This window comes from Pseudoliparis swirei, chromosome 22 (assembly GCF_029220125.1).
Source record: "Pseudoliparis swirei isolate HS2019 ecotype Mariana Trench chromosome 22, NWPU_hadal_v1, whole genome shotgun sequence".
Lineage (NCBI taxonomy): Eukaryota > Metazoa > Chordata > Actinopteri > Perciformes > Liparidae > Pseudoliparis > Pseudoliparis swirei.
The window spans coordinates 7865395-7890042 of NC_079409.1; the positions used below are offsets into that span (position 1 = coordinate 7865395).

At 41.2% G+C, this 24648-nt stretch overlaps 1 protein-coding gene across 1 annotated transcript in view; it reads right to left on the reverse strand.

Moving 5' to 3' along the window:
* grik3 (glutamate ionotropic receptor kainate type subunit 3) overlaps positions 1-24648 on the reverse strand; it is an 88191-nt gene that overhangs the window by 20915 nt on the left and 42628 nt on the right. Inside the window, exons 2-10 of the mRNA XM_056444443.1 lie at positions 20224-20397; positions 19744-20001; positions 19428-19609; positions 17009-17062; positions 14284-14454; positions 12766-12909; positions 7160-7267; positions 4958-5071; positions 1915-2118 (exon numbers count right to left, since the gene is read on the reverse strand). Of these exons, the coding sequence (XP_056300418.1) occupies positions 1915-2118; positions 4958-5071; positions 7160-7267; positions 12766-12909; positions 14284-14454; positions 17009-17062; positions 19428-19609; positions 19744-20001; positions 20224-20397 (1409 nt within the window). The remainder of the gene's footprint in view (positions 1-1914; positions 2119-4957; positions 5072-7159; positions 7268-12765; positions 12910-14283; positions 14455-17008; positions 17063-19427; positions 19610-19743; positions 20002-20223; positions 20398-24648) is intronic.

The following is a 24648-nucleotide window of genomic DNA, read 5'->3' on the forward strand; positions in this document are numbered from 1 at the left end:
AAGCTCAGTAAAGAGGTCTCAGTCCTCAGCAAATGCCACATCTTCACAAAACACATGTCACAACACAAGCAACTAGAATGGGCACTCGGTAGAGCGCATACCTTCGCATATCACAAGATTGGGCATTGAATTATGAACATTTTGGCATTAGTTGCATGCCAATTGGACAAAAATGTATCGTGCTATGGTAAAAAAAGAGTTTGACCTTTCCATGACCTTGACCGTGACCTTTGACCCGATTGATCCCAAAATCTAATCAAATGGTCCCCGGATAATAATCAATCATCCCACCAAATTTCATGCGATTCAAGAACATTTTGACCTGTTCTTGACCTTTGACCCGATCGATCCCAAAATCTAGTCAACTGGTCCCCGGATAATAAACAATCATCCCACCAAATTTCATGCGATTCGGTTCAATACTTTTGAGTTCTGCGAAAGATTTTGACCTGTTCATGACCTTTCACCTTTGACCCGATCGATCCCAAAATCGAATCAACTGGTCCCCGGATAATAAACAATCATCCCACCAAATTTCATGCGATTCGGTTCAATACTTTTTGAGTTCTGCGAAAGATTTTGACCTGTTCATGACCTTTGACCTTTGACCCGATCGATCCCAAAATCTAATCAACTGGTCCCCGGATAATAAACAATCATCCCACCAAATTTCATGCGATTCGGTTCAATACTTTTTGAGATTTGCGAATAACACGCATACAAATAAATAAATAAATAAACGGCGATCAAAACATAACCTTCCGGCATTTTCAATGCGAAGGTAATAACAACAAAAGCACTGTTTTTTCTCCAAGAACAGACTAATACAGAGAGCGTATGTTTAACGTCATGCGTCTCTATACCTCGCCAGAATTCTCCACCTTAAGTAATCCATTTGTTCCCCTCAAGGTCATTGTTACGAACATGGATCTAGCAAAAAGCTTGGATGGAGAAATAAAGTGCTGCAGTGGAAGCCCACCTTTCCCAACCCTTTCAGCACCAAGCCATTGACTCCTGCCATCCGATTCCCTGCACTAAATGCCACTTAAGCTATTACAAGTTTTCAGCTGAGTACAGCGCTGACCCGATGGGGCTGAGGACAAAGAGAGCGCAGTGACAGGGACACTTATGAAATGCCAGCAGAGAATTGCCCCCATCACTTCGGTGTGAAGCTGTATCATGGCCGCTGAGGCTTTGGGTTTGTGTGTTTCCTGCATCCTGGGAGTATATGTAAGGATCACATGCTCATCCTGGATCTCTGGCTCATCCCGCTGAAGGAAGTGGTTTGCCTCGCCGAATGACATCAACACACTTGTAACTTTTAGGCAACCTTGACATAATTGTGCCATAAATGTAACTGACAGCTTTGCAGGCTCTTCCTGACTTGTATTCAATCATAACTATCTCACTGCCCACACAGAGGACATAACCTTCAATTTAGTTCAGTGGCTTGCTTTTTTAAAGTTTGCGTGATGACATAAAACATGTTTTACGGCGAGTGAAGTTGCATATTTTTAGATATGCAGCACATCATGAAGGAATAGTTTGGCATTTTGGGAAAATACGCTCAGTAGCTTTCTTGCTGAGAGTTAGACAAGAAGATGTACACCTCTATCATGTCCGTACAATACATCTTTTGCTGAGACCTGCAATCGCTTAGCTTAGCATAAACTGAAACGCTACAAAATCTCTAAAGCTGAAAAAAGAAATGTACACAAAATCTAATTTGTTTAATCACAACAAAACAAAAGAGTATTTTTCATATCCTGGGCTATTTCTTGGCGGACAGCCGTAACTTCTTGTTGCCTGGCATCGACTGAGCTTGCAACTTGGCAATAAAGCAAGGGCATATTTCCCAACATGTCAAACTGTTTAAGGAAAAATGTGAAGCAGACAACCGGAAGTACAACTTACATGCTCTATAAGTTCCCTGATCATGCCGTTCCACTGGCCCTTCTCGTCCTGGGAGCCGTATCTCCCATCAGGCACCAGGCGGATCTCATACGTGAAGCCCAGGACGTTGGCCAGCTCTGAGAGCAAGTCGACGCAGTATCCTTCGAAACGGTCGTTCCCAACCAACGCCTTGTCAGACTTCTTAAGCATGACGTATGGCTCCTCCTGCACAGACCCAAAAGATCAAATGAAAAGCAATGTTGAGGTCAGCTTTTTCAATTTTGTTTTAGCACATGCACTTAATTGAAGCAAAGTGATCGGAGCTGATGAGTCGCTGTTGCATTTAACAGGCAGTGACAGCCGATTCAAGTTCAGCGTGCGGGTATAGAGGGAGTTAAAATATGAAAGACAGCGCAGGCTTTTCCTACACTGATGTATTAAAGAAAGGAGAACCGAGCTAATTAAATGTCTTGCTATGAATGCAAATTGTGCACATTTCTCCCAAACGCAGCGATGGGTATGCACATAAAATGAATGTTTGTACTACCACTGTTGAGCACGGTGTTGTTTTATGGTCAAGTAGCTGACACTCTTTACTCGCCTGTAATATCCTGCCTGGCTGCTCATAATTTGGTCTGTATAAAAGCTTGATTAGGAACAGAATGTCACAGTGACACGGAACATGCCCACGACGTTGCCTTCATCAATGGACACCAATCTCCAGGGGGAGAGCAACAGAGATGGCGTCTGCAGAGACAATGACTGACACAGAATAGCTCATAAATGATTTCCTTTATTTAGTGCCTGATAAACTCCCATGTCCCACGGTGCATTGCAAAACATGTTGGTCCATGGATGCAAGGACTGTGATACAACTTACAGCCTCCAATAGGGGCAATGGGGCATATTTTACAAACTGAGAGTAATTCATTCTACTTTATATTTTTTTCTTTTTTCAACTGCAACCTGTGCCGCACTAAGTAAAAATATATAGTTAAAGAGGAGAAAATAGACATTCACAGCATTTTGATTTACTCATGGATTGTTTTTTTTCTCAAGGGTTTAAGTGGCGGTGATGAGGGTGGAGGTGGGGGCAATGGACATATAACCACATGTACTGGTAGCATTTGGACACAGAGGCACTGTTTGTTGAGCTCAGTTGCATGAAAAGGACAGTATGTACAACTAACATTAAGCACGGCATAATTTATTCTGTAAATTCTAAACAAAATACAATGCGGAGAAAAAAAATGCTTAAACGATTAACATCTGTAATTGCTTGCTATCAAAATATGATATGAACATCACAATTAGGATCATGGCCTCTTACATTAATAATAAGTTATGAATACTTGATGACAATGCATTTAGAGAGCAAATGCTTCGCCACGAACTTTGCTCAAGTTGCTCAATTAACATGACCAAAAAGTTAAGGGAAAAAGTCATTACCATCTGTTTCTAGCCTACCAATTTTTGCTATTCCCCAAGGTTTGGAGTGAAATCAAAGCGTTTGTACCAGTTCTACCCTCACAGGCGCAGCATGGGCGTGCATCACAGAATGAGGAGGGAGGTGGGCTTGCACGGAGACATTACAGGCAATGGAGTGCAAACAATTAATGTAAGAGGGAAAACACATTAAGTGCCTTAATCTCTTCGAGAAAGTTATCACGATAAAGCTGTCAGACGTCTTGTTCACGCATCACTGGAATCAGTTTGATGCAATGTCATTACATTCGGGTAGGGGGGGGCATTGATATTAAAGTTGAAACTCTCTCTTCAGCAATTTGAAAGTAGGCAATTTTATCATCTTAAACTAATGAATCCCAACGACATAGCAAATGTCAAAAGTACTCAAATGCACTTTATTGAGACAAAAAATTATCAAACATTTTAGGCCACTTGAAATCTGTAACACATCTACATTAACCACCACTTTAACTGCAACATATAATCAGCCGACACTAGCATTTCCTCCTGCAGTAGTTTAACATTATACCACTTAAATCCTTGTTAAATTTCTCCTCTTTGAGACAGAATTAACATGGATGGCACCTGATGAGCATTAATTATGTCCTGTCTTGACCTCACTTGTCATAATTACAGCCTTGTGGTCCAATATAGGCATAATGATGGTGTTTATCGTGGCAGCTTGTATATCTATCCTGAGAAGGTGCAGGAGGGGGAGCATCTATGTCAGCACCTCCCTGGTAGCTCCATAAAGACCCCGACATCCAGTGACAGCGTTAAGTACATACAACCAGGGATCAAATAAATGTGATGGGGGAGTGTTCACTTAGTTTTTTTTATCTGCACATGTAATTATTGCGTTCTCAAGAATAGTTTATTCTCTGTAACTGTCTATTACTTCGTTTTTTTGTGCTTCCAGGCCTCATTTAACCTGCTCATGATGTGACTTTAGAATCACTGATAATTGAAGTTCCTCTTACTAAACCTGTAACGATTCCCATTCTTGAGCAGCTTATAATGATGGTCACAGATCCGACATTTTTAATTCTGTAGACAAAAAGCAGACTTCTCATTACGATCTATTTTATCAGCTGTAGCTAGCGAGCTAATTAAGGTCAAGTTATCTGCATGAGGCGGTTGAAAGCGCCGCCTGACACTGCTTCTTTAAATAAACATCCCTATCCCTAAATATACCCAAGATGGCTACATACATGAACACACACACCAATAGCATTGTTGTTGTCTTTTTTGGTGAAGCAAGTAGCCTAAGCAGTAGTTTAGAATTGTATTGTGTACCATAGACTTACATATTCATATTTGACTTTGAAAGAAACAATAAATAAAAGGAGTAGAAGGTGACCAAAAAGTGCAAAGACAAAGCCACCAACATTAGTCTAATTTCTCAAATAGTGTGAAAAAAGAGTGTAGGCCTATGCACTGTATATTGTGCGCAACAAAACGTGGCTAATGCTGGAAAGAGCTAAACATAAAGACCTCGTTGAAAAGCGTGTGTTTCAGGGTTTAACTGAAGGAATACTGAGGAGACATGAAGTGTAGGATATCTTTTACGCAAGGCTTCACGGGTGAGGTGACCTACCAGGATGGTGGTGATGACGAGGGAGCGGTTAGCGAGGGAATCGGTGATGTTCATCCCTTTTCGCTTCGGCACTTCTGTGATGTTCAGACCTCCCGACATACTCCACTTCCCCACCTGCGGAAGATGAAAATCGTGTTGCTAAGTGTTCCTTTTCTGTTGGTGTGCTATGAGCCCCGGCAGACTCCCCCTCCAACCAGTCTCCCACATTAGTGCCAGGTTGAACACATCTCCAGCAGCATTAGATGATTGTCTGAGTCACCTTTATATCAGCAAGCCAGGTTGTTTATGAAAGCAAAAACACCTTTAGTATTAAGGTGTGTGTCTTGAAAGAAATCAAGCATGATGAGCAATCATTTGATGACTAATATGTTGAAACAGGCATACTAACATATTGTAGATTGCAATATTAAAAAAACATGAAAACTGAATCACCATCCTTGATCTTTAAACTAGGCCGTACCACATTTTCATGCAAATGTGTGCATTTTTTACATGAATCGATTTCATAATACAAATGATTGATGACATTGTAATGGTTTCTGACCGGGTGTAAAAGGGCGTGGACAATAAATACAAGGCTAAACAATGGGGCTGAAACAAGCAGGACATTAATAAAAATAGCAAATATTACAAAAAGGTTAAAGTTAATTTGAATGAAAGTACAGCACTGGAAAAGTAATTTTTCTCCGCAGTCGCAGTGAGATAAGCCCAGATATTTGAACAAATGAAGGGATTTATCCATGCGAGGAGTCCTCCGGCTAAACACTCTGCATATTGTAGGGACACACTCCGGAACATATCGTTACCACAAATAGTCCTGTGGCTGTCGGTAACAATCTCTGTTTGCAAGTTGAGCCCTCCACCAAACCCTCTTCCTATCCCTCCTGCTTTCTTTATTACTACAGATACAGCTTTTAATATTCACTGGGGTTTGTGCTTTAGGAGATCCATTTAAAAAAGGCATACCCCCCCACATACACACACAAAGAAAAGGTTGAGAAACGTCTGTTCATGTCCTGCCTGCCTAATCCAGAGAGAGGCATGTGCTCTAATTTGAAAAGCACATTAGTTACAGCTTGCCACACAACCAAAAAGGACTCCAGGAGAGAGATTTAAAAATGTCTCTGAATGCTTTCGGCTTTGCAAAATTCACTTCTAATTGTGCCCAATTACAATTAGCTCCATTCATTAAACACGATTAGCCAAATATTTGAGTCAAAAGTTATTTACCCATAGAGAGCGTTGCATTTATTTCACCCTCCTGAGTATGCTGGTGTTAAGTGGAAGTGGCACTCTGAGAACCTGTTCATAATGCCAGCATAAGCTCAAACTTGGGCTAATATTCAATTACAATGGATTAGTTGAGAAAAGTCCACATCTTAACCGGCTAAGACAGTTAAAGCCGATTCCACGGATATACAAGAGAGAGAAAATCCTCAGCCCATTGCTGGATCAACGCTAACATGCCCGAGCGTGGAATTTGTCACAGACACAATGAGAAGATGTTAATATGGCATCAAATACTTTTGCAAGATGTCTGTGCTTCAACTTAATTGACCAGTGAAATAGAGAAGAATCCTTTCAAAGCAGCACTTTTCTTTTACTCTGCTCTCGAACAGAAGGGTTACAAGCTGAAAAGCTGTATTTTATAGCGTGGAGCCTTTGGGGAGTACTTTCGGAAGTCATAATGGGACTTATCCCTTTTTGATGTATTCATAATGCATGAAGCCCTCTAGTATAGAAAATCTGTGATAGTCCAGGGGGTACTTTGCCTTTCAGTATCATAAAATAAGTTCTACATTACCAACCTTTTAGTTTATTTTTTTGTAAAACATGTTTATACAGCTCATAACCACCAAACAGCATTTCGGGCATCACCTCAAATTATCATTAAGAAGGTTGCAATTAACACCCTAATGTGTACCCTAATCCAATTTGCTTTGTGATCCACGCACTTATGGTTATGGTGAAACAGACAATTTAATTCCTTATAAGGAGGTTAGTGATACCGTCAAATGCGCATTATGTGTTCCAAGTCGAGAGGAAAATCTGAAACGTGTTGGTGAAATTAATAATCCATTCAATTCTTGTTTTATGGTATATTCATCACATCATTTCCACTTTATTTCACACTGCATGTGGTGACACATTGCTAATGTGGTTTTATTCCATGTAAGCAAAAAGTTCAAGAGACAAATGTACCTTTTCAAGTCCTTCCTCCTTTAAACTGATGATGTCCAGGTCGAAGTCTGTACGGAGACCATTCGTCTTGTTGAATGACAGCCTCCCCGTCAAACCATCCCAATGGGACTGAAAGATAATACATCGACATATTTATACTTATTCAAACACATTAATGTCGGAAGGTTAACATTAAAAATCTTGTTTTGATCATGTAGGATACTGCACATAAGAGTCTAAACCTGTACAATATGATTCAATCAATACTATAATGGCTATTTGTTGCCCAGTCAGATTTGATAAGAGATGCTGATTCATTCAAGCGTAGGGTACATTATATTGTATATTATATGCCCACTATTGTGACACACACACTGTCTCCAACAAAGTAGTCGGTACACAATACAATATAACAAAACATAATTAACGAAGAAGCCGACAGAAATCGACACCGGCTCTTAACAAAGCACACTAACTTCTAGCTCACCTGATCAAAAGTACCAACACGAAACGTACAAGTTGCATTTCCTTTTTTAATTACATTTCACATCTCAACGCCTCCAACGTATTTCCACCCCAGACCATGAAGTTAATTAACAACCACCCTCCTTTTGTTTGATTCCCCATGGGGGGTGTTGGGGGGGGGGGGACCGGGGATGTGGGGTGGACACAATATTGCCCCTCCCCTATTCTAATTCCCTGAAACTGTTACCAAAGGAGATAGTAATCATGAATCACCCATGCTGCTAGGGCTTCTTACCTGTTTCTGATTAGTACAATTTGTGGGGGAAATTCTGTTTTTAAACGTCATGCCAAAATATATATATATTTTCTAGCTTACTCGTTTACACTGTTTTGCCTCTTGTGATATCTTTCTGCATGAACAGATTGTTTTGTTATATGGGATGCTTGCACAAGATCTCACATTACTCTTGGTGCAATAGAGTAATCAAGCCTTGTGTTTCGAATTGCTGCATTTTTATGATTTTTAAAAATCCAAACTGTCACAACCCTTCAGGCCACAGCTCTCGCTCGTCTTTGTTGTAGTTTGCCAGAACATGTTGTGAGAAGATCGAAGCTTCAAGGAGAAAAGTGTGGCACTCTCGTTTCTCTAACGCCCTCATACCTCATTCCATCTGGCCTATCGCCACCGAGGTGGGTGGCATGTTCAAACAGCTCTAATTCAGAGAGTGACATAAATGCCTCAGCCACATCCGAAGGGCCAAGTCGACCTTCAGAACATGTCAGACGCCTGTCTAAAAGAGAGTGTAAATCAGCCCTGGGTATGTGTTTTTATAACCAAACACTAAAGTATGCTTGTAGGGACAATGCAATACTATTTCACTGGCTTTAGTCGTGATCACCACAGGTCACCATAGCTGCTTATCGTACATGGAGCTTGCTGGGATAGCTAACAACACTCACTGTTTCAACTGACAATATAGATAGATAGATAGATAGATATATACTTTATTAATCCCCAAGGGGAAATTTGTCGTCACAGTAGCAGCACCAATAAACTAAACACACGAGAATAAATATTATAAAATATAAAATATAAAAAACAGGGATGAAAGATATAGATGTATACAAGTAAAATATAAAATACAAAATGAAGTATATATGTATATATATATATATATATATATGTACCACACAAGACATTGTTTGTTGGGCATTGTAATGGTTTGGGCTTTTGTGATACTGTGTTTGCACATTTGGCAGAAAAGCAGGAAATTCCGTTACAACAAATACACAATAGTTTTTGCTGACGTTGTGCCAGTTGGCGACGTGAAGCTGAGAAACATAATAACATGGGGCATTCCAGAGCACAATGTTAGACTTTACACACTATATTATTGGTATAATAGGAACGGTTGAAAATAGCTACATCATGAGTGTAAGGATATTTTATTTGCATTTTCTCAGCTTCCAGCATACTCACAAAGTAAGATTCTTTGTTGCTAGGTCGGTTTAAAGGGATGGTTACACATTGTAACTCGAGTTCTATGAAGACAGAGAACATGCCTCGATATTATAGGCGTGACCCCCTATTTTTTATATTTTAAAAATATATAGATAGATAGATAGATAGATATATACTTTATTAATCCCCAAGGGGAAATTTGTCGAGTCAGTAGCAGCAACACACAAGAAAAAAAAAAAAAAAAAAAAAAAAATAAAAAAAAAAAAAAAAAATAAAAAAAAAAAAAAAAAAAAAAAAAAAAAAATAAGAAGAGGTAAGAGGTGTGATGGCAAGTAGACTGTAAGTGTGCCTCATAGCCTCCGGCAGGGCAGCAATGTTGTCTCTTGTCTCAGCGGAGGAGAGTGTGAGGAGGCGTGAGGGAGTCCCTGTAGAGGTGTCCCTGGGGTCCAGGGAGGTGGTGGTCCGGTCCACCCAGTTTCTTCAATCCTCGTCCTCCTTCTCCAGCCTCCTCATCACCTCCACAGCTCCTGACCAGCAGCAGCTGGCAAGCCTTCCTAACAGCCTTCGTCTGGGCTGGTGTCCCTGCTCCCCAGCAGACAATGGCAAAGTGCAGCACGATTGGTAACACAACACACAAACAACCACACACACTGCTGCACACGCTGACATTGAACAGGCTTTCTTCTCACTCTTGTAGACAGCCCCAAAAGCGTTTCAGTTGGCCTGTTGGCTCAGGAGCTTCCAGTTTACCCTTCCAGTGCTGTCGGCAGTCCAGGTACTTCTACCACCACCCATCCCACTCCCACCACACTCCCAGGACACCTGAGGTCCTCTCCTGAAGTCCACCACACCACCTCTGGTCTCCTCCACTCCACCCTCTGGTCTCACATCTCCACACTCCTGCTTCACTCCCCACTTTGCCCTGTCCCTCACCCCTGCTCCCCCCTCCCTCCTCCCTCCACCCTCTGACCACTGCAGAATCATCAGAGTACTTCTGCAGATGGCATGACTCCGTGTTGTGGAAGTGGTCACTGGTGGTACAGGGTGAAGGAGGAAGAACAGTGTGTTCCTCTGTGGGGCTCAAACCACACTTCCAGACCGCCAGACAGCCATTCCCATTCTGACAAACTGTCTGTGTGGTGGTAGAGGTGATCCAGGGATGAGGGTGGGCGTCACACACCCACACCACTCAGCTTCTCACCAGCAGCAGCGGCTGGATGGTGTAAATGCACTGGAGAGAAGTCAAAAGTGAGTCTCTCAGAGACACATCTTCCATCCAGGTTGCGACTGGCGAGCGTTGCAGTAGGTAGATGGCGGCTGGCACTCTCCCACATGGCTGCTGGTAAGCAAAGAGCAGAGGTCCAACGATGATTTCACCGCGGAGGGGGCAGACCAGCCTCCAGCACCTTCATCACATGGGAGGTGAGGGCGACTGTCGGTAGTCGTCGAGGCCAGATGGTGCTGACTTCTTTGGAGGAGGGACCAGGCACGGCGTCTTCCAGCACAGGGACTTTTCCCAGCCTCAGGCTGAGGTTGAAGAGGCGCTGCAGGACACCAGACAGGGGGGTGGCGGCGGTCTTTAGACCTGGGCTGTCAGCTCTGCGCTGGTGTAGTTTCTCCCAGTCTTCTCTCCCTGGGTCAGTCGTCAGAGAGAGAGGGAGGGGGAGGGGGGAGAGCATTTGTGAGGGAGGGCTGGTGGATGCAGCTCAGCAGGGGGGGGGGAGGAGGGGGGTGTGTGTTTGGTGTGATGTGTGGAGAGGGGGAGGGGCTGAACTGTGAAAAAAAAAAAAAAAAACAATTCAGCAGCTCTCTCCTCCTCCAGGAGCCCCTCCTGTCCCTCCCACCTTTCATGCCAGAGCACCTGCCATGCCCAGACCACTTGTGTTTAAGAGTCCTGCCTCTCCTGAGCTTCACATTAGGTTGCGCTTGGGGGCTTTCTCCTCTCATCTCCAGACCTGTGTCCTCCCGTGCGGTCCACAGCACATCCCCCAGTGTCCGTTGACTCAGCAGTCCTGTAGAGCCCTCCTGAGACCACTCCTCCTGGGTGTCAGCCGGACCAGGTCATGATCAGACCTGCCGAGGGGGGGGGGCAGTGGCGCTGTATCCATAGTATTATAGTAGTACAGAGTTTTATTGAGTTTTGTTGGGCTGATGGAAGGTTGGCAGAGCTTTTCAATGTGGTGTGGTTAAAGTCACCCAGTGATAGCCATGCTCCATGGTGTCCACAGCTTCCTCAGCGTCAGCTGATGGCGGCTGCACGACACCCAAAATGGCGGACGGAAACTCTTCTCTCGGCACAAATATGCAGGGCCGCGGCCAACAGAGAATAAATGGTTGTTCCAGTCTTTGAATACCAGTGGAGAGAACAACCCTTCTGCCACAATGGAAGATCATCCTTTGCTCTCTGAAAGACGTCGCATGGCCTGCTGTTGAAAGAAAGCCTTGGAGGAGACACCAGCGGTGGTCATTTCAAACCTTCCACTTATCCATACTTTCTTTCAAAGGAGATGCTTCAAGCTACACAAGTATTATTTTTTCACATGAGGAGCCCTACACACATGTCTCTGTGCACCTGGGTTAAAGGTAGAGATTATTGGACCTACAGTATGCTTACCCACTGCTCCCTCCCCTTTCTGAGTTGAGGAGAACTGCATGCCAGGCAATGGTACAGTATGACAAATTAATTTAATTGTCTCATCTGAAGGTGGCAAGCCACAACGGCAGCTTACTCTTACTTTGGTCCTGGTTCCTTAGTGTTGTTGCATTTCAACTTTTTTAAGTCTTGAGCGATGAAGTGATTAGGTGAGTGGGCATCAGAAGATCTTTGGCCATAGTCTTGCTGTCATCACAGTAAAGCTCAAGAGGGATCATTCGATGGAAAATAAGCCACAAAGCATGCTTGGGGACTTGTCGCAAATCCCGGCAGGATGCTTAGTGCTGAGCCACAGAAACCACCAGCAAAGACCTCTCCTGTGCAGGACACACTCTTTGGACCATGGGTAGTGAACATAAGTTGTCGGCCATTTTGCTAATGATAAGTGGACACGGAACAAGGTTTAGCTCTGCCTCTTCATATGGACAGCCCCCCATAGCCATCATTCTGATTGCTCTGTGGGTATATGCAAATTTATTGGGCAGTTACCACAGATGAGGGATCCTGGTTAGAGGGCAAAGCCGGTGTAAAATACAGTCGATCCGGGAGGTTAATGCTTTAATTTTGTGATAATAGTGGCTATTATAAGAAACGAAAAACTAATGGGATTCCTACCGTTTATAAACCACACCCAGGACAAGTAAAATGACAAATTATTTTGTTGTTTGAACAAATCAAGATACAAATAGTAGCATCTCTTCACACCCTTAATCTGCCATTTTGCACAGGCTTGTTTGTGTATTCTGAGGCTCTCTTAGTCTCTCATGTTAGATTAAATAAGAGCTGACTACACTAGTTATGCTTTCAAAAGGTTGCTTTTCTGGAAAATAGGTTATGAATACAGGGGATTTATTGTGCTGACAACAACACTCCTTTGATGTGTCTATCAAGGCTTGGTTTGCTTTGTGTGTGGATATGATTGATTCGCTGGGTAAATAACCAAAGTCCCAAAAGACTACTCAGTCCACTGCTATTGTCATGTTCACCACTCAATCAGTATTGCTCTAATAGCAATAATCAAATAACAGGCCAAGTATATTCCATCACCTCTTTGATGAAATTCATGAAGCGCCCTCCAAATCTCCAGGGTTTGTGGCGGTGGCACTGCAGCGAGTTTACCGTCATCTGTGGAGCGTGCTGGTATGAGATGGATATAATGTGGACTGCATCATAGGTCAGAGCCGCATCTGTCTGGAATAAGGGGTGAACATTAATTCAGCTGATGCCTGTGGAAAGACATGTATACTGGTTTGTTCTCCATCAAAACCAATCTGCACACTAATATGGACAAAATATTATATGAAAAAGAGAAAAGGAATTCTGACAGGATTTTTCACATCACTTTTCAGTGCAGACATTTCCTCCGATACTTAGGGAAATTAAATGATTAATGTGAAGTATACAAAATCAATGAGAATGGCCAATAAGTGGACATTTGACATAAATCAGATCTTATTACTTACCTTAAATTGGTACGATAATACAGTATATATTCATGAAATGTTAGACTAACATCACAAATGAGTCACCGTCACAAATGGCCCCCTCTTTATCAACACCTGCATTAACTCAATTGTAGACTATACATCGACTTGCTGCCAACACAACTGTCGCTACACAATCTGCAACAGTCCAAGTTTTCCATCTGAACAGCTTGTTGGTAATGGTTTGAGTTCAACAAGGGCTGGATGCCTTCCATAAAGATATTTCTGTTTGGATTGCATAATTACATTTCTGCAGATTTGTTGGTTCGCATAATCATGTCCTGTCTCATCCCAAACCGGCTATAGTGAGTTTGCTATCTGGAATGTGTGGCCATTGGAGGAAGCCAAAGTCCCTATCATTTTCCTAGAAACATACTGAGACAATGGGGCATTAGCCATTATAAACTATCCAATTGAAAAAGATTGGCCGTAAAGGGATGCACCTGTTCTGAAACAATGTGAAGGGAGAATGGCGTGTCCGAAGGATAATTGGTGCGTATGGGCTTAACGAATGTTCTCCACAGCAGTATATCGCCCTCATCTGTTCCGTTGAAAGTCTAAAAGATAACCCAGTGGATTTGGGCAATTCTTGCCAATATCTGGCCCTGCCATCAAGAGGCCAGAGCAGAACCAGGAACGTTCTTCTGACGAGGCGACAATTTTCTTCCTCCCTCAGTAATTTCGGTGAGTAATTGGACAGTTTTGGGGGTGCACACATTCCAGGACAATAGTTGTTTATTAGTGGTTGGAACCACTCAGAATAGTACTCATCATACCACTTTTTAAATAATTCAAAATATCCATCTTCACCATTCAATATTCAGTCAAACTGTAGCCGAACCTCTCAAATCTGTTCTTTTTCCTCATGAGGCTCAGCCGGAAAGAGTCAAATGGTTTTGTATACATCAGAAAGTGTACCTAATAAAGTGGTTTCTGGAAATAGGGATAGCAATTTGCTGAGCAAAATGGGCAAAGGCCATGATAGATAGTCAAAACCAACAGATAGATAGATGCGGCGGTCCCTTTATATTGACATCTTTGTTACTGAGCTGAGATGGAACACAAACGTTATAAAACATACCGTCATGATGCCTTCCAGCAGGCCTGAGTCAGGTTTATGCAGAATCTGCCTTTCCATCGACCATTTCTCCATAATGGTTGCGACCTGGGGATTTTCCACGTTGAGGATGCGGAAGCCGGTCATGTTGACGCCACAGAAGCGGTACGGCTCCAGGTCAATGGCCATCAGGTCCTTTTGAGAGAACAGCAAGTAATGAAGGGCGCATTCTCGTTTAGTCTGCCAGCATCGAGTGTCCTCGTTTTAAGTATTCATCCTAGATGCTTGATGCTGTCTCCTCACATGAAAAGACAATGACGCAGCTGCTGATTAAAGAGATGCTAGATTAAGACCGAATGGAATGAAGGGGAGGAGAAACAAAGTAGTGTTCAATGTCAAATCAGGATATTTAAGCACGGTGTCTGGAAGCAGCGACTGGGTAATAAATGAAGTATAATAGGGCTCTGGTGGCGGACTTGCTTTTCTGTGGGCAAGCCCCTTTTATAATTGACAAATTGTTATTGTTTTGTGCCGACATGATAATGAATTACACTGCACAAACTACAAGTGTGTGATACATTTTGTCTTTACTAATCATATTCATGTGAGGCAATATTTAGAGGTGCACGTTTCTTATTTGGAAGTAATTATTGTTCATAGCTCAGACATATTAAATAACAAGAATAGAAAAGAAAGACAAATAATTAGGCTGGATCACATTAATAATTCCACACTTGCATTCCCTCGGCAACTTCCCTCAGCAATTTAATTTGAGCCGCTGTAATTTCCGGGGCAGCCATTGTAGCTGAAGTGTGAAGTCACATGTTGACGCATGTCGTGCCGGAATAGGCCAGGGGGCTTGGAGAAGACATTTGGATGAACATAGATATTTCATTAGCACCCTGTGGGGTTTGAACAGGGGGAACGAGAGCGTGTAAGACACCTACTAAGGAGCGGTTGCCGCCAGTCTCTGAAATATGTCTCCTCTTCTATTTCTTTCCCACTAGATCGAGGTACAGTTCTGTCTTTTGTGAACAGAGATCAAAGTAAATCACTGTTGTTCTGTATGTGACGTTAAGAAAATGTTGAGAGAGGCAGATCAGGTTCCAAGTGTCCTCTCTCTTTGAAGCTAAGAACACAAACTAACTGAGAGAGAGTTGTTTGTAAAAAATCTAATTTGTCTTTTGTGACATCTTTATTTCTATTACGGCATTTTAGGATGTCATAAAAGTTTTTTTTGCATTGCTGCCTTCTACAAACATTTAGAACACAAAATCAACGTAATCTCACAGCATCATTACACTGACATCTTTATCCGGATAGCATGCTGAGTGCAAGAATAAGTCTTGTGGGGGTGGCAAGCAGAACAAAGTTCTCAGTTTCAGGTTCTCAATGATAGCTTTGACAGACTCATTCTAGAGGACAAGAAAGTTATTACCCCCAGACAAGGCTGTTGCTTTGTCACGCTCTAATAAGTCGGCATTTCCCTCACCTCGGAAGATAAAACACAGACATCACTGGATTCCATCGGGAGGAAATTGTATTGCCATGTATACCACACAAGTATTCATCATCTTGGATCAAATCAAGCCGCCAGATATGATCTCCTTAATGGTGTGTCTATCAATGTGACAGCTTATTGCAGCATGAGGTTGATTCCACAGTCTGATCCCATAAAGGTATCCTGCCTGCATGCGTTGTCGTAGAAAATCCTATCGAATGAAAGTAAATCCTCTTGTGAATATTTCCCCTTCCATCTGTAAGGAAACCGTTCCACTCAAGCACATGAACCAAGAGGATGACAAAAGAATGGAGTTTTTTGTAGTCCCCTAATTTATGCAATAGACGTGCAATAAAAAACACAACGTATGGCACAACATTGTTTGTAGCCACGCTGTCGAGTGTGAAAGATGACACGCGTGGTGCTCGGACCTTTTGTGTCATGTCACATTATCACAACAGACTGGATGAGTCCGGAGAGACAGGGAGTGTGTGTGTGTGTGTGTGTGTGTGTGTGGTGTGTGTGTGTGCACGAGAGAAGCAGAAACATTGATGATAACAGAGAGTGAAAGCAACAGCACAGATCACGCTGGTATTCATTCCCATTCAGTCTGTTTCTCTCCAGATAGTCAGCATCCCAGTGATGAGCAGTCACGGCTCCCTGCTGGGTCTGCTGGTATTAGTCAGACGGGAGATGTTTTTTTTATTTTTTTTATCAAAGTGAGAACCTAAAATGTATCAAGATAGGAATAAAATAGTGCCATATCTGTGACTGAAAAAAAAGTCTAAATCATTGCTAATTTTAAAGAATAAAGCTGTCTATATATTATATATATATATATATATACTGTAAACTGTATATGTGTATATATAGACCAAAATAACCGTATTACATTTTAAAACATTGTGACTTTTTAACCCTGTCTTTGACCTGTCTTTCCTAAATTAATATGGCATTTTATTGTAAAATGTACGAGCTCACAATGGATAAATTGTGTTCTTTGTAACTTCAAAACCACATTTAGTTGTGAGTCTTAAGCTGTTGACTTCATTTGACTTCCCTTTAAAGGGCAGAGTTTCCTACAGCACACTGAAGATTTAATTATGCCCCCATATTGTCAAACTAAATTGATATTATGGACGGGATCCAAACCCCATTGACAATTAGCCACCATTCATCAAAAATTCAAGCGGTAGGGATATGAGAACAAACACGACTCTATTTACATTAACAAGCATTGTACATTACCAGAGTGGTGAAGATATAGTGGTAGTACTCTGTCATCATCCCCATAGTCTGGGCCTGAAAGGATGCGGAGAATGGGAAAGAAAGTGATGAATGAGTATAGACCCGATAGAGAAGATTGTCATTTTGTCACTTCAAGTTATTTTAGAATAAACAGCAGTCAGAACAAACAATACCAAAGAGATGCAGAACAATACTTTATCAGGAGACAGACAAATAACCAGGTTTTAATGAGCATATCGACAAACACGCTGATCCTTTTGTGCACAACTTTTTGTTAACGCTTGGGATTCCTGCACCATATGTGGTTATAGAGAATAGCAGCAGCACTTGATGCTTTTCTATGCATTTAAATGGCATGCGAGGACTCGGAGCAGGTGACGTTACTCCAGCAGAGAAGAGAGCCTTCAATCAAAAGAGCTCGGTAATCTCTGCCTCATATCCGAGCGCTCCATCACTGCCACTTGTTTCACTCAATCTACATTCAAAGGCCCCACATTCCCATGGCGGCTGTTCTGCCTATTTAATTGTACCATCTGTCATGGAAAAAAACAGCCAAGGTTATATAAATAAGATGCTCTGCTTGTGTTGAGGCAAATTCACTTCTCCATCTCGTCGACATCAAGCCAAATACATGACATTGAAACGCTGTGTCACATTGTGTCATGTTGTCACGCTGTGTATTGTGAGCGGGAGATTTGTTTTATTAGGTGTTTTATTTCCATATTTTATAATGCTATATAATTCAGTGAACATTTCTAGTCATCAAGGTTTTTATTTTAGTAAAGCTCCATATGTTCGTGCTCCCACTAATATGGTAGCAAGTTCAAAGAAATCAAAACAAATGACAATAAAGGGCAAGCAAGTACTTGTAAAAGAGAGCGGGGAAAGTCTTCCTCATTCTTATCAATCTGAGAAGAAATGTAGCAGAACCGGCAGGTTGAATGCAGTTGAGTCTGTCAGGGTGAAGACAGGACCCGACATTTTTTAGACTCTTGGCGTGACAAACAAAATACTCCAAGGACTTAATGCAGCACTTGATATTCGAACCTTTTTAGAATAGTCATGTCGGATCGTCCTTTTTCGGCATGCAGCTGCTGTACCAGTCACGTCAGATTACACGTCTACTTAGTTCAGTTCTTTGATTGCTACTCACTTTGTAAAGCCGTAAATGGAACTGCCTGCAAATCTTATTTCTCCTGTAGTTCAGTAACTGGTACAAGTTGTTTTTCATGACCGTCACAACAAATTGTATTGAGAGATCATACTTTGTGTGCTGCATTATTGACCGTGGCTGCCTATTTACAAGATGGTATGTATCTATTTTAATTTGTATCTGTTATTTTTTTGTGTGCCTTTGTTTTAAACCCTACAGTTCTTCTAAAGTTTCCAGACACTCAAATATCAATATTTTAAAAAAATTCTTAGATGCCAATAAAATCGTTTATGTTTTGGTCTCTTGGTTTGAAAAGACAAGCTAATTGAATATGTCCTTTTTTATAATTGCGATGGGCAATTAGCATTTATTTTTGACATTTTACAGACCGAATCTATTCAGAAAATAATCTTAAATAATGAAAATTTGCTCAGGTGCAAACCAAATCTATATAAATTGTCATATTGCTGCATGTTTACACATTAAATATAAGCTTAAATCAGATCTTTTCTTTGAGGTATCACTGGAACTGTCAGCAGCACTTTTGCCTCAAAACTTTGTTCTCACTTCTTCCCAAAACGTATACTTATTTGAGGGATGGATATGAAAATCAGGCCACCCATGAAGAGAGTTGGTAATAATTTGATTAAGACCAAAATATGTAGACACAGTAACATATTGAAAACTAAAAACAATAAGACCATTTCAGCATTGTTTTCTATGCTCTGTATTGAATTTAGTTTTTTGTAATATAATTAACATATGGTTGCCTCAAATGATGAAGGCCCAAGAACCATTGTAAGAACTACGCATTACATTGTTTTACGCTCTCCAACCAAGCCAGTGTCAACAGATGCAACAAATAAACAGCTGTGCATCACAACTGATCCCAGCTCAATGTCAAACTATGACATGTCTCTCTGGTGAACATCATAGGAGTGTTCACTCCAAGATGTATATCTTCATTTATATCATCAAATACTAATAATTCCCTTTTAGATTTCATATCTACTGTTGGACACGACTGTCGTGGTGTCGGCAAGCAGGTGGCCCAAGTGGGAATCCCAGCAGAGATTCACTGCTTCTTGATTCCGACCGACACACCTTCTGCTGCTCCTCTCCTCCCACACTCCAGCCAAGTCAAAGACTCCATATTTTCCTTCTCAACACATCTGGTCGACTGAACGGAGAAGAATGGAGCGGTGCCAGTGAGTGTGTGGAAGAGGACCAGATGCGCTCAACCGTTGTTCTCAGTCCCTCACTGACCTGTTTGAGAACCTGAGCCGCCATGTGGTGATTGCAGTCAAAGATGATGCGAAACTCCCGGCTTCTCTTCATTTCTTTGAGGAGGGGTCTCGTGTCCTGAGTGTCGAGAGGGAGCTGACGAATCTTTAGCCTGATGTTGTACCTGGACGGGGCCATGATCAGCTCCTGGAGTCGTATCAGACCTGAGGAAGAGAAACGGCACAAATTCGAAGGCTTCGAAGACGCGGCCAAGGAAATGCGATCCCATCGTTTCATATTTTTGCACACGTTTGTGAGAATAAAGTGACATGATATCGTAATGAAACGGTCGGTTCACCTGTGCTGTCGTCGTATACAACGGTGGCCGTTTTCCATTTGAGAAACTGCACCAGGTCAAGGATAGCATAGCTTAGTGAAGAGTAATCCGGGTATAAATTCGCATAAAAGCTGTCTCTGTTGTCCATGGGGTGATGTTTCCACCGCACCTGGACGTGCGGCACTTCCAATGCATTGCAGATGGACTGCACAGCATTTGACGACGAACTATGCGAGGGCCCAAATATTGCAACCACACCTAAAGACAGCTGGTCACACGCTAGAGAGGAGCAAGAGAAGACGGCTTGAGAATGTAGTGTGTCAGCTCTTCAATCACAGTTCATTTAGTAAGGAGTCCCATATACTAAAGGTTTGTTCCACTAAAAAAACAGCCCAAACCAATCATGATTATCAAACTATGACAGAGTTTTGATGTATTTTGACTAATTATCCTCCACAATGGAGTCACAATCCATAAATGAATACGGACCACGCCACTCACCTTTCCGTGAGGCCTCAAAACTGTCATAGATGTTAATCCTCTGTATGTCATATGTTAATGTTGTGTTTGGCAACAAAGTCCTGTTTCTGTTTATGTTATTCACAGCAAATTTAAAGGCGAGCTCCTCCGCGCTCACTAGTGAAACGGGTCCATCTGTTTGTTCGAAAATCCCACCTGAAAAACAAAAGAGAGAGACACGTGAGGCCCACGACAATCGGAACATAATCACAGCAAAACATAATCACAGCATGAGGATAATTCCAGGTAGGGCTAAATGGAGAAAAATATTGAGAGGCGTTTGCACTTAGGGCTAGTAGTGAGGGGAGCAGCGCACATAACCTGAGGTATTAAATTTGCTCAGCAAACATGGAGCAAACCTCTCCATTTTCAGTGGATGCTCAAAAAACCAATATCAGCTTTGAAGTCTAAGGCCATAATGGATTTAAGGATCGTGTGTGTGTGTGTGTGTCGGGTTCATCGAGGCTACAGGATATCTCAGACTCTTGTCTGTCCATTAAAATGTCCTTTTATTTCACCGGAATACAACATTGTAGGAGCAGATGACTGGACTGGAGCACTCTTCTTTTATATAGAATTCAAAGGAAAGTATTTTTCCATTTTTTAGATGGGTTGGACTATTGCTCAAAACTTAGAAAACATGTTAATGTGCACATCAAAGTAGAATATCGCCCGAGATGTTAGTGTGTATCAGACCATCAGTGCTGCACTCCATCCTTCAGTTTAGAGCAAAACATATATTTGTTTCAATAGTTGGCCAGATGAATGGAGTTTCAATTATGTATTAGGCTTGTAGGGCACACAATGAAGCTTAAACAACCACACGACATTACATTAAATTAAACTGGAACGCCACCAATATTATATAGACCAGTTTATTTATTATGGAGAGTATTACTCATTGTGTGAACATAGCTTTTTAATTGATGATGTTATAATGATGGCCATGGAGACTTGCAATTCATAACACTCCTACAGAGGGCCTGCATTCCATAGAGCTTGAAAGAATGTAACAGCGTGGGGGTTAATTAATTGATTATATTGGTTGCATATTGGGTAATGTATGATCCATTTGTTTTGGAACAAAATAAAAAGCAAACAGACATAGAAAAGCTAATTGTCATTCACTAGCACACAGCTCAGCCGCTAGGGCTTTGTACAACGATTATTTAGAAAAACACAGTCCATCCAAGTGTCTATGTATGACTATATATATATATATATACTGTATATTTCTCATTTACATCACAGATCATCTGTGTAAGAGTCTGGATCAGAGGCAGACTTGGTCGACCTGTAAAAATGATAAAACAACCAAGTCTGATATTTTATTAAATAGACCTTGACACTATGTGTGTTACTTCAGTTTTCACTTAATAATCTTTTCTCATGATTTCTCTTGTTATCTCTCTGCATTGTCCCTTATGGAGGAATCTCAGTCAAAGGTGTGTGTGATGAACACTTTATACAGCCTCTCCCTGCGTGGGTGTTCATGTGCATCCACATCTTCATAGACTTTATATAATATCGTAGTATCACCCTTTATTATGTTACATTGAAACATCATGTGTTGCTCAAACTTTGTTTCTTTTTAACGCAGATTATTCAGGATTCAGAGTATTTCCTTTGGAAACGTTTCGCTGTCATGTCGACCTCTGCATCCGACGTTATACAAATCTAAGTTTCACCATTTGCGTGTAATTGGTAAGGTAACAAACACACAAGCACCGTCAAATGTAAGACAACAAAGTCCCTCTGCGGCTTGGCTGCAGCCTTTAAGAAGGCAGTTTAGACAGCTTCTGAAAAGATGCCTGGAGGAACATCAGCGTATCGAGAGTCTGGCTCCTCCACCTCCACTCTCATCATAACAGCCATTTTAACAACAAAGCAAAATGTCTCTGCCATCTTCCGTCAATTAAAAGAAATTGAGAAAAAGTTGACTACGTTTTTCCTTTATGGCCGTGATTTAAGTTATGGAGACAGCCTTTTGAAACATGTTTTCACCGCATCGAGATCACAACATTTCGAGACACTAAACCACCGGAGTAGATATCTTTAATTACATTTTTTTAAATGTCTGCTGCCTCTTAGACTCAGATAACCGTATCCAATCATATCCGACTTACAAAGAGGCAGCAAAGAGAAAAACAACAAGTCCTCAAATTGAAGGTCCTCCACCCTTTATAGTGTTCGTCATTCTGATCGTTGGGGAATTTCTGTCAGTTATCGAGCAAAAAATGCAACCAATCTGTTAATTGACCAATGATTTTGAGAAGATGAACCTTTGCTACATCTCACTGTAATTTTGATATTCTTACATGTAGAGTGATTGGATTAATATGCTCACCATTATTATATCATACAAAACACAGAAATTAAATTAATAAAAAGGGGTTTAATTGAATTAGGCCTAATGGGATTTACAGCGCACAGTGATTCATTTTAACTGTAGTCGTTAGCTGTATTATTAGTGTTTAGGGTTTTGCCCTCCCATGGTCTCGTACAAAAAATACTGCGTGCAACTAATTTCACTAATCCGAGAGAATACCTGGTTACAGAGAACTGAGCTTATAAATAGCACATGAGACCTGCTGATGCCCCTGAACACACCTCCAGTTACTGGATCACTGACTCACATATCTCTGAGGCTCCTGGATGCAGTTCTGGAAGCCATGCTCATTTTACTATTTATGACTCAAAGCCTCCCTGGATTACGAGGGGACGTGATGCATAAACCGCCCGGTGGAATGTGTCACATTAAAATAAATGAATCCTTCCATTTCATGGGGAAATCTCATTAGAGTGCATTAAGTAATTGCTGGAGTATATAGTAATTTGACTGTTAAGAGGATAAAATGTGTATTGCTCAGGAGCACTTTAACAAATTTAATAAACAGGGGGAAACCTGCTCCATGGGAGGAAAATCCTGCGGATAATTTGCTTTTCCCTTTTGAGAAATATGCCATAAACACAATGCCTGAAAGCCTTAATGTGCAAGAGCTCCTCCAACTTCTTCCAATAAGGGGTACGCAGTTCTTTTTAGGCATCGCACACAATCTACTCTAATTATGGATAGATTGGAATATTATGGAACATGTTTAAACGTTCCCATTTTAATAACTAACAGTGAATGTTCCTTCTTGCAGTGGACACGTTCAGATTGAGATGCATGCATTTCAGACTTCTTCTTGTGAATCAGTCAAAAGGCTTTAAATTAGCATGCTTCCCATAGACAAGAACACAAAGGGCTTTAATTAGTCTCTAAGGTCCCAGCACAATATATAAATCAACCGCTAATTGCAGCTGTTTCCATAATTTGTCTTTTGAGGACTTTGTGGATCAGCTGCATTCAAAAGCCACAGAGTGATGTATGTGAGGAGAGGACGAGTCCCTGCAGGAGGTGAAACCAGACCATTAGAACTCTACATAGATAATAACAGACAGTGAGGACAACTAGTGGTAGTGTAAAATATGATGAAAACATTATGAATGCTAAAGTATTGCTCAGTTTCGAATGATTTAATGTATAACATATAAGGCACGTCAACAATCAGTCACTTTATACACGTTTGTTTTTCTTATTTCTTTAATAATTCTTTACTGCTGGTTTCATCCCAAAGCTTCAGAAACTAAAATAACCTGAGACACACTTCAGTAGATGATAATCCTCATCCAGCGCTGACATGTATTCTAGCATATGTCAAAATGATTTGAAGACCTTGTCACACAAAGTAAAGGTACTAAGAAAGTACAAAGCCAGGATATATAAGTGCAGCTATGATAGTAGAAATATTGGAAAAACAACTCAAATCAACTCGGTACCACTGAAAATACTTATTTTTATATCTACTGCATTTAAAGACTTGAAAGAGTGAACCGAGTGAGAGAATAACAGTCTGCCAAAACAAAACAACATTACAATAGACCGATGTCGGGGTTGTTTTTGCTATTTCAGTTTTGGTTTGACAACTTTTACAACATTATGGTAAAGATTAACATGAGAAGGTTAAAGAACATATTGTGCCAGATAAATTTAAAATGTGTCCGCAATAATACACTGTATTTAGATTACACACTTTCTGATTTTCTCATTTCTAATGAAATCTAATTAACTAAAATACAGTTTGTTTTCTTCTTAATATCTACCTATATTGGCTTAAAGCCATTGCTGCTTTTTAATTTAACCCTTGTGTTGCCTTAGGGTCATTTTGACCCGAATCAATATTACACCCTCCCCCCGCCTTAGGATTAATTTGACCCCATTCAATGTTTAATGTCGGTGTTCTTTCGGTAGTCAACAAACAAACATAAAGTGCCTCACACTTAAACTTGGAAAACAATATTAATTCTAATAATTTTCTGGAGGTTTTAATTGCTGGCGTCAAATTGAACCCAAAGGGTAAAATA